We start from the raw sequence: 10,995 nt of genomic DNA, 5'->3' as shown, positions 1-10,995 counted from the left end.
CTTTTTTACACAAAAAAACATGCGATGCTTATATGATATGACGCAGTATTTGATTACTAATCAAAGGAGTATTTGAGACCCCAGTATAGGGTTATATCATATTCTATAATACTAGTAAAGAGTCCTTCTGCATACGGAGTACTTTTGGTTTTGATACTTAAGGTACATTTAGCTGGTAATACTCCTGTAGACAACAGTATTTCATATTTTACTAAAGTAAAGGTTAGACTTCTACCACCTCTGCATATATGCAATCCACTTAGATGTTGGTGTGAAATGTGGGCACTTTATTTCATTTTCATATAACATTTTTATGTAGCAAATGCACTTCAATGGTATTCATTACACTGTTTGAAAAAGGTACATAATTAGTGACGGCTTAAGTTAAATGACAAATACAGAAGAAAGCAACAGGACAAGCGACTACTGCCAGATGGTTCCACTACATCAACCTAAGCCTAGTATCTGTGACGGCTACCAACAGCCGTCTATGGTGACATTAATCAATGCACAATACAGTGTCATCACTAGCAATGCAAAAAACATTCATTACAGTAGCAAAAAATGTATGCTTTCAAAAGTAACCATTAAGTGGCCAGCAAAGAAGAAAAGCACATGGTGTTCACAAACAGTTTGAAAGAATGGAGACAATCATTAATGCTGGTAAAAAGACGATGCATCAAATACTTAAAACTCCTTAACAGCACTATATGCAGAGAGCAGTATGGGCTGCGTCCAAACAACATCATTAAAATAGTTTATTTTTTCGCTGGTTAAAAGGTTTTCTCCAAGTCAGGGCTCATTTATTCACAATAACATGACAGTAAAAGATTTGACACAGATGACCTTGGTGGCAAATAATGCTGCAAACTTTGCCGCTTCATTAAAATGTAACACTTCCTAGACCTGGTGAGGTCTGACATGCACTATCAGTACTTGATGTATTTGATATGAATGAGGTCCAAAGTGATTTTTTGTTTAGAGTCTTGCGTTCATATACGTTAAAACAAGCGACGCAGACAGAAGATGGTTCACAGTCATTTCACAATGTGAGTACTAAAGTGGGTTCTGTTACTTATGTGTATGTACGTGGACAGTGAGTGTGTGTCTGTATTCCAGTGGCTCTTTCTACACGTTTGCCACTCTGTTTTGAAGTGTAAATAAATAACAACATATGCGATTCAAACAAACCGTGAATCCACCCAGCGGTAAGGCTTGCTTTGCTGAAAACAGATTTTTCTGCTACAGTACAAATCAGCTGACCAAACTACATCAACACAGCAGCAGAGCACCTCAGGCAAGAGAAGTTGTTGTTTCACCCAAAAGCCACGGGACTCTGAGGTTTGCTTAAATGGCACAACCGTATTATTTAATTATTATTTCTGCAGCAGGTGAGGCCACCACCCGATCCCAGATTGGTTAAGCCAGTTTCTGGGCAGTCTCCGTCTCCTGCTGAGTGACCTTTTCCTCAGACATGATGGTCATCCATGGTGATACTGACCGGGTGATGGTCTGCTTGGCTATGTTGTAGTGGTTGATGAGCGTAAAGAGGCGCCCGCGGCCCCCAGGGCCCTGAGGGGGGTAGTTTCCATACAGCCCAGCCGGCATGCAGCGACCTTGCTGCTCCAAAGAGAAAGGGGAAATTGATTAAAAACACTGAGGCGAGACAAAGTGCAAAATAAAAAACATTAATACTCAATAGAAGCTAGGCTGCATACTACTGTGAACATGGATTAGACGTATACAGAAGATGAGTCAACACTCCTTGATTCCTCTCCTGCAGATTTTACAGAAAGGCTTTATAGCTTTTTGCTGAACAGCAGCCACTGCGGCTATAAGGGACAGCGGTGGGATAAGGCTTAATCCATTCAGCCAAATTATAAACTAATGTAATGCCTGAGGAAACATTCATAAAGTCAACACAATGTTATCTAAGTTTTTTAAACATAAGCTAGCATTAGCTACATTAGTTATACCATTCGAAGTAAGGCTGTAGAAGCAAAGCTCTGGAGTGCACTGAGCAATGGTTTGTTTTGTTGCTCATTCATTAAATGCTTCATTTGCGACAGTGAGATTTGTGTTATATTGTTTGTATTAGAAGTTATAATCTTGCTTTTAAGTACCATAAAACAGATTCATTCATTCAGATGCATTTAAAAACCAAAAGCTGGTGACTTGTAGTGGCTGTTCTGATTCCCCAGATTTTAGCTAATGAAGAACGATTAAATCATTCAATAATTTAACTATCTATTTAATGAATGTCAGCGGTATTAAATGGGTACATTTGCAGGCAAAAACAAAATCAACTTTAATTGTGAAACAGAATCTTTCAAATTCAGAAATACTTGAATACCATTGCTGAATTTATTTGCAACAAAATGCAATTTCAACACTATTATGACAGCCTGGCTGTCTATATGTGTTTTGCACTGTGCAAGGTGTATTCATTGTACAATAAACCTTATTTAGGTATCACTCTTCAACACAATTCAAAAAACACTTTATAGAGTATCAAGATGGGAAAAAAGGGTATCACTAAAGTAAAATGATCACATTAACATATTCCCGTCAGGTGGGGTCACAAACAATAATGTTAAAAGTGTTTACCGTGTAAACAAAGCTGTCAGGGCAGGGCTGCTCGTACTGGTAGACCTTGTAGACAACCAGGAACACCACACACACCAGGAAGGCCAGGGCACAGATCACCAGCAGGGTCACCTGAAGAAGAAACACACAGCTCCATCATCAGATCCACTGTATGTGACAGCTCCGCTAAGGGAAGAAACCTACCATGTGTGTCTTCATGACGGGAAAGGAGTGGGACAACAGATTTTATCAAGGCGAGATATATTTTCTTCCGCACTATATATTTTGCAATATGGAAATGTGCAGGAATTTTCACAAGATGATGACAGAGTACCTATTTTCAGACAACATCAACATTACTGTAGTCAACCTGTTTCCATACCACTGACATTGTGTAATTCTGCTTTTGCACCTGTTCCTCACTTATTTTCAGGTTGTGGTCAAGGACCATCAGGATATGCTTTGGTTGTTTACTAAATTGATCTAAGGTTGTGATTGGTGGTTCCATGTGCATACAGAGCCTGTTTTCACTTCCTAGCAAAAAACTGAGCATCCAAGAACCCTTAAATTGTAGTAATTTCACAGTATGTTTGAGTAAATGTGCCTTTCTTGACATTGCACATAATGCAATGTAACTATTATGCTGAAACAACCTATTGTGCATCCCCAGATGTTATATTTCTAACTATTTTCTGTTGCAATGCTGCAGTATTAAAAGAAAACATATCTGTGTGAGAGTTGCACATTGGTGTAGATGAGAAGTCCAAGTTATATGTCCTACGTGGGTGTATATATAACAGAAGGTAACAACCAGTCAGGCCTATACACAATGTTCTGCGTGTAGTAGCGCGACAGAAAAATGGCTAGTGCGACCATCTGTAAAGCCCAGCTCTCACCTCTCTGGGGAGTTATGTAACGGCTACTGGTGTTTCTAGGAAGTGGGAGGGGGACAAGACAAAGTGTGGGAGAAATGGCCTCATTATGGCTTAAGATGTTGAGCCCCGAGCTATTTTCAACAGTCGATATGGTTTTTTTGCTTGCGGGGAAATTTGATTTTCTAAAGCAACAGCTAAGAAGCAGTGAAGCATGATGCAAGTGTTGAGTTTTCTGTCAGAATATTCTTGAGGATTTCTTTGATTTGAGAGCAAAGTGCTGTGCATTCAAATACTGTTTCGCACCAGGTTCACTTATTTTAAGGGACTGTTAACAGCATGTATCAATATCAGTGAAAAAATATTCTTTTTTATCTGTCTGTTTGAATCCTGCAGTTGCACAGCAGAGCAGACAGAAGGACATGTACAAGGCAAAGCAACAGGAAAGTATGAAAGAAACTATAAGTGTGATGAAAGGGCAGCTTTTCAAAGTCTTGATCAGAGGATGGGAGCTGTGTTCTCTGAGACAGTGATGCGCCTCCTTGCCTTTTAGATGTTTCAGAATTAAAGCTGGATCACTGAAGGAAGCTTAACTCACAGGGACTGTTTCATCAGTTGATTTTGATCGTGGGGGAAGAGTGTTGCATATGCACAACACAGCTCATGAATTTTGAAGTATGCAAGGGAGTCTTCAGTGAACCAAAAGTAGGATTTGAACTCTCCTTTTGCAAAAGCATATGTTTTAATCATTGTATATGGTGTATCAGCCAGGGGGGTGTTGAGGGAGGTGGGAGCGATGCTGCCGTTTGGAGGCCATCGCCATGGCAGCAGCTGAATTAATGAGCATTTCAGGGCGGGGTTAACCGAATCATTGTGCATTATGTCTTCCTGTGTATAGCTACGACAAGATGACAGACACAGACCATTTAAGTAGCATGAGCAAGGAAGTATAACTTGGAAAGGGGGAGGGGGGGGGTTATTATGACAAACGTCCTGAGATGCAGGGAGATAGCTGTCTGCTCTGGGGGCATATGCACGAGTAGGAGTGTGAGACACATATTGGAAATGGGATGATGTATGAAACGCAAAACGATGGCAGGCAGCGACATCATTCTTACTTTGAGACGCTCAGATACGCCTTCGATGATGCTTATTGAAAACTCTGCAATTTTAGGAGACCGAAGCTTGCCCTTCTTGCTATCGCCGTCATAGTCTGCCTTTGTCTTCACCACCACCTAGTAGAAACACATAACACACATGTACAGGAGAGAATATCCAATCAGTTTACAGGTATAGCTCTAGGAAGAAATGGGGGGTTACAGAAGCAGGAGAATCATGTGTATTGTTCTATAGAAAATAACAGATATGTAAGAATAACCATTGGTTACACAAAATAAATGTGTTTTCCTTCATTGTTATCATCTTAATTGGACTAATTGGAATGATAGAAATACATGAAAAAGGGCCCCTCACTGTGACTTCTCCAAATCAATGGAGAAATATAACATAACAAATCTTACCTTATCTGGTGGAGGAAACTGGAGCTGACTGGCATCTAATGGTGTTATGAGAGGGATGGTGTCAAACCCATCTTCAGAAACCACCTTCCCGTTGTTTTTGTCGCTGAAATTATTCCCCAGTTTAACCATTTTCGCTGCACGAAAAATCCACCTGAGGTGGGATAAACAAGCACGTATTACTGCTAAACGAGGGGGATTAGGATTATTCTCTACATAAATCATTTAATGATTATCAAGATGTTTTTTTACATATGCAAACAGCAGTACATATCAAACAAAAAGATGTGAGGCGCTATGTGGGCCATGAGAAAGCCTGTTAACCACAAAAGCGCAGGAGAGGACAAGCAAGGCTTCGACATAATGGGACAGATGCATCACCGTGAAAAAAAGGAATTCCCGCATCCAAACACTTACCAGCTCAGATGAGTAGCGTTTTAAAAACAGCGTCTTTTTCCCGATGTGATGACTTAATTGCTCCAGAGCCGGTTTATGTTTTTTTAGGTGTGACGCAGGCGATTTGCGGAGAGCTGGTGCACAATATGGCCAGCTTGGTTTGTGCGCCGCGATACCTCCGAGCTGCTGCTGGCGTCTGGCTGCACTGCAAGTGATGTAACATCTTCATCACATCCATCCTCCACATCTGATCTGTGGCAGGGAACCCGAGAGCTGGACAGATTTGAGTCACATTCTGATTTGTACAAAATGTTTTTTTTCTTTTGTGTCCATCAATAAGAATCTTTACCGGTATTTATGCAAAAGCAGAACCTGCATCTAAGATTTCAACTTGTAGTTTGCACAGCAACAAAAGAACATTTAGCAGATGGAGTATCTCCTAAATAAAAAAACACTTATTCATGTTGACATTTAAGTATTGAAAAAATAAAGCATTTGAAAATTGTTTATATTATAAGTAATTGATTGCTATTTTAATATATTATTATATTAATATCTCCTGAACACTTGGCTTCAAATGTAAAGTTGGTATAGGCTTATTAATAGTTTTGATACAATGTTTAGACATGGATGAACCTTCAGTTAGTTAACATTTGAATCAGCAAATCCTCAAGGATATATGGGCTCACACACACACACACAGCGCTGGGTTTATTTAAACGGTGTGCAATGACGTCACTTTCCACCGGAAAGTAAGTCGCACTGGGTGGCAAAAGTGCAAAACAACATCCTGCAACATGGCTGCCGTAATTAAGTGGAAATGCAAAAACTGCTTTAAATCTACAATTATCTGCCTGGTTGTTGGCCAAACCACATGGACAAGGACACCAATGGATATGGTTGTATGTGGACAGGTTTGTAAGCTACACATTTCACTTTATAAAGTCCTTTTTTTATGAAAACTGTAAGCTAGCTTTGTTTGCATAGCTGATGTAAACACTTCAATTACGTCACATGTATACTCAATGTAGTCCCATTGTTTAGCTGCCCAGCTAAAAACAGTTTTGGTTCATTTTCATCCCTCTAGTTGCATTGTTTTTCAACTGCAGCAATGAGGTGTTTTCAATGGAAATGCTCCATTGACCCAACTACACTATATTGCTACCTGTGCTTGCTACTTTGCGAAGAACCAGAGATTTCCTTCATGAGTTGGTGGAGACCAAAACCAGAGCAAAAAAAGAATGAATATTGGACTTAGATTTGCCAGGTTGTAACAAACACAACTCAAATTGAATGATTATGTTGCTTAATATCTACTTGATGTGTAAAAAAAGACACTTGTTGCATTAATTTCAACATATCAACTTAACGAGTGGTACAGCACATTGCTACCGTACCCTCAAGGGGCCAATTGGATATTGCAGGTGTAACTAGTAACTGATATTCAATTTTGGTTGGCCGTGGTCAGAAGTGTGCTCTGCTGCATTTGTGGCACCCAGCCATGTCACAGTGTCCGACATGTAATTCCAGCAAGGCAAGAGGTTTGACTGCTGGATGTCAGCAAATATGTAAGCTCCCCAAAACTTGGCTTTAAATCAAGGCTTTTACTTTAACATTAAATATTGATGAATCAAAGTTTTCAAAACGAATCTTAAGCTATTACTTATTCACAGTTTAACTCTCAAAAACCCTGATTGCTAGGGGCAGATGCTGACTGATCTGCTACATGCTGTCATCAGGAACATGTAGAGATTGATCAGATTTGATTGACAGTAAAAAACAACAACTCACCAGCTCTAACAGAAGTATGTGACATTACTTAATATTTGTAATGCTGCAAATGCATAGAATCAATAGCTTAATGTCCTGGTATTGGACATTTTTTGATACAAAATGTAAAAAATGTGTTGGCACACCACATCTGACTTATCTTCTGTCCCTAATGCATATAACATTATTGATCTGGAAATATTCAGGGTTGTTATAAGTGTGCTTTGTGCAATACATCCAGCAGCCTCTCTCTTTCATATGTTTTGTCATGCCCAGAATCCTCTATTTTTCAGCATTCAGTGAAAACTTTACTGAGAGAGCCCCCTACTGTAATTTAACAACCTCAAACGAGCGAGATAAATAAATAACTAAACAGTGACTTCACCAAAAGCTGTTAAAGGTATAAAAAGACAAATGTGTTCACGTTGTCATCACAAAAGCTAGTTGAGAAAACAGGTTTTCAGGGCCTCAAACTGTAAGAAACATCTTGATATTACTAAGCCTTTTTGTATCACCTCATCTTGAAGTGGTGAAGCTTAGCAGCTTGTTGCCAGGCTACAGTGGGAATTAATGGGGGCTATGGGAAGATGCATATGGAGGCCAGCCTGCTCTATAGTAAGAGAGAAGCAGCAGAGGAGAAAACGATCTCATCACATATTGTGATGAAAACCTCGGCTCATAGTAGACTGTGGACTGCTGCAGTGCCTCTGTGTGATGCTCTGCTGTGATGAGCCTATGTAGAGTCATTAGCTTTCTGATTTGCCTCCCTGGGGATGAAGAGGTGATGTCATGTGTTTCCTGAAAGCAAACATGACGATAATTAATGTTACAAATGGACTCACTATAAACATAATTGTTCCATGCCATAAGCAGTTAGTTAGCATGTTGCACTGTGATGTTCTCATTTTAATTTAAGCCTTAGTTCAAGCTGGTTTCTTATTTTTCAGACTGGCAAAAACAATAAAAATAAAAATAATAGAGATGAACGTATATGATAAAGCAAAGTCATTATTATTATTATTATTATTTATTTATTCTTAGAGGTACAATATGATAGCTGTTTTCTGTTGCAGTTGCCTTCTCATGATTCACCAAAAGAGGGAGACATCAATTCACTTATTCACAACTATGACTGCTTGTGTTTGCTTAAAGGTCCCATGTCATGGCCATTTCTACTGATCATAATTCCATTGTTGAGGTCTACTAGAATAGATTTACATTGTTCGATGTTCCAAAATCACATTGGTTTTCTCATACAGCATCTCTGTATGTGTATTCACTTTGTCCTAAACGCCTTGTTGGAGCTCCTACCTTTAAATGATTTGGTTACTATTACTATAACTGCATTTTTGTTTATTAAACATGCACTGCAAAGGGCTTAATGTAGGACAACTGAACATATACCAATGTGTTAAAACACTCTGGAACAAGAAACAGTTTGGCATTCAAAACTGTTTGGAGAAAAGGAAAGTAGAAGCACAGTACAGTGAAAAGTAAGTCATTCACATTTCACCACTAGAAGAAGGACATTCTGTGAGATTGTGTGTGAGTTGTTTGCATTTTTGTAGATTCAAGCTGCTAGTGTTACTAATGTGACCCTATTATGTTAGTTTAAGTTTAGATCATTTGACAATGTAGTGTTGTATGGTCCATTGTAATGCTAAATGCTAACTTTGATAAATACAGAAGCTGGAAAGGTCTTTACTTGTTACTCTGTGTAAAGTGTGCCTGATCTGTATATAGTACTGCAAACATGCTGTGTCTTTAAAAACCCACTCTGCTCTTGGCTCTTTGCCCGGAAAGTTCATTTCCCTTTCCCCATCCAGCCACATGGACTAAGCCCCGCCACGCAGAGAGAACAAGTATTTTCACTCAGAGACCGGCGCTTCCAACAGCAGTCACAGCACAGACTCCCTTCAGGACCGCTGTCAGGGAACGAAGACCTTTTCCATCCTCTGTGTTGTGAAGAAAGGACACAAACATCCCATCAGATCCATCCCAGTCCTCAGAGAAGCAGAGGTATGATTTACACTCAAACTGTGACAGCATGTCTGCCTGTCAGATGCCCCGTTATTCATATCAGTCTGTGCTTTCTTTGAGTATATGTTTGCTTTACTGTGCTTTCTGGTATTGATCTGCTGACTTTTGGACAGTATGCCTTATGACTCACTGCTGTGTCTGGTTTAAAAGTTCTGCTGCCATGTGGGAGCTATTGTCTTATGCATGAACACAAAGCCTCTTTTCATGATTCTATAATACCCTTTACTAGTCGACCCAGCAGTTAGCGGTGTGTGTGATGTGCCGAGCTTTTTAGTACTTCTGTTCATTAATGCTGTTCATGTTAAGACTAACAGCAACAGGCAGGTCACCAAAACTTTGGAGCTGAAGGAGGAATGAGTCACAAAGATTGAAATGGAAACTTTGGCAGGAACAATCAGGTTCAGACTGAAAATGTGGTTTGTTTAGGTTGTCACAGCAGGCAGCGGTACCCAGGCTGTATAAACAGGATGCTTCTCAACACACACACACACACACACACACACACACACACACACACACACACACACACACACACACACACACACACACACACACACACTGGTTGATACTCTGGTTGAATGAACATGCTGCTGGGGCACCACCATCAGTGCTGTTGACGTATAATAAGCAAGGCTATATGTTTTTTCTTTAAAGAAAGACCGGTCTCTTGTTGTTGGACAAGTTGAATCGAGGCTGCATCATGTGAGCGAGTGCTGCTGAGGTTTCTGGAAGATTTTCTGGGAAGATGAGGTCACAGGGAGGCACCCAGAGGCTCGGGTCTGAGCAGGAAAGGCAGAGGGTGGAAGACGTTCAACAGCGGCTCAGTCACTTGCCGGGAGGAAGCCATAGTTTTGTTGGAATTTCCATTCAGTTTGTCTCAAAGGAATTCTGATCTGGACGTATTAATAACAAGACACATGGCATGAAACACTTATGGAAGGGCTATTTCTCTTTCATATAAAACAGTAAAAGTCTTATAACAGTTTTAATAGGATTATATAACACACTTTACTTTAACACTCCATTTTTAGCAAGAGCCTTCTTTACCAAATTGTGTTATCTAATTTCCTAGCATGAAAAAGATAATTCTGAAGGAGGGTAAAAAACATATTCACACTGGAATGTGGTTGGAATGAGGATAATTTCCTTTCAGCCAAAAGGTTTTAGTCGGATGATCTGTGAACTATCAGGCATGTAAACCCCCACTTCCTCTCACACGAGCATTCACAGCCAACAAGTGCATTCTGTGTGCCCAAATCTCAAGTTGTAAAATGGTGCAATCTTGCGTGTTTTGAGCCAGTGTGTTCTGTTCTGATTTAAAGAGGCTCAAGTTTGGACGGACGCGGCTGGGAGGGCCAGCTGAGCCGGAAGTGTGGGGGGAAGTTGAGTCAACACAGAACTGTTTCTCAGACTTGTGTCGCTTCTGGTCTCATGCCTCTCAATGGACTCACATGCTCAGACTGAGATTGCAATAACACAGAGTTGCAGACGCAGGCAGACGCACGTTGTCTGGTTAAAATGAAATGAAAGTATGCTGAGTCTGGCTGGGGTGATGTTCTGCTTCTGTCTGACACAAAGACAGAGACTGAAAACAAGCGGAAGAAGTATTCAGATGTTTTTATAAAGTAAACGTAGCAATACCACAGTGAAAAAACACTCTGTTACAATTAAAAGTCCTGCATTTCAACTAAGAACAACAATAACAATATTCAAATATATTCTTAGGGTTGGTAAATTCATATTTTGGATGTAAACATATATATCTAGGTTGTGTTGGTGTTGGCAACTGAGTGGTTGAGATGTTGGCAGTAGAA

The 10,995-nt window shown here is 40.0% G+C and overlaps 2 protein-coding genes across 2 annotated transcripts in view; one reads left to right on the top strand and one right to left on the bottom strand.

The window, feature by feature from the left end:
* Window positions 1–264: 264 nt before the first annotated feature.
* nsg1 (neuronal vesicle trafficking associated 1) lies at window positions 265–5,590 on the bottom strand. Its single transcript, XM_010790323.1, has 5 exons — window positions 5,393–5,590; window positions 4,979–5,129; window positions 4,577–4,693; window positions 2,608–2,718; window positions 265–1,620 (listed from the first exon to the last, which is right to left on the bottom strand). The coding sequence occupies exons 2-5, from the start codon at window positions 5,105–5,107 to the stop codon at window positions 1,420–1,422; spliced, it is 558 nt and encodes a 185-aa protein (XP_010788625.1). The 5' UTR covers window positions 5,108–5,129; window positions 5,393–5,590; the 3' UTR covers window positions 265–1,419.
* Window positions 5,591–9,030: 3,440 nt separating this feature from the next.
* The window catches only part of LOC104961952 (transforming acidic coiled-coil-containing protein 1-like), a 29,445-nt gene continuing 27,480 nt past the window's right edge, over window positions 9,031–10,995 (top strand). Inside the window, exon 1 of the mRNA XM_010790322.1 lies at window positions 9,031–9,160. The gene's annotated coding sequence lies outside the window, so the exon portion shown is untranslated. The remainder of the gene's footprint in view (window positions 9,161–10,995) is intronic.

Source organism: Notothenia coriiceps, unplaced genomic scaffold, assembly GCF_000735185.1.
Source record: "Notothenia coriiceps isolate Sejong01 unplaced genomic scaffold, NC01 NC01_scaffold00034092, whole genome shotgun sequence".
In the NCBI taxonomy this organism is placed as follows: Eukaryota; Metazoa; Chordata; class Actinopteri; order Perciformes; family Nototheniidae; genus Notothenia; species Notothenia coriiceps.
Note: the sequence above shows the minus strand (reverse complement) of the source record. Positions and strands in the feature narration are given on the sequence as shown.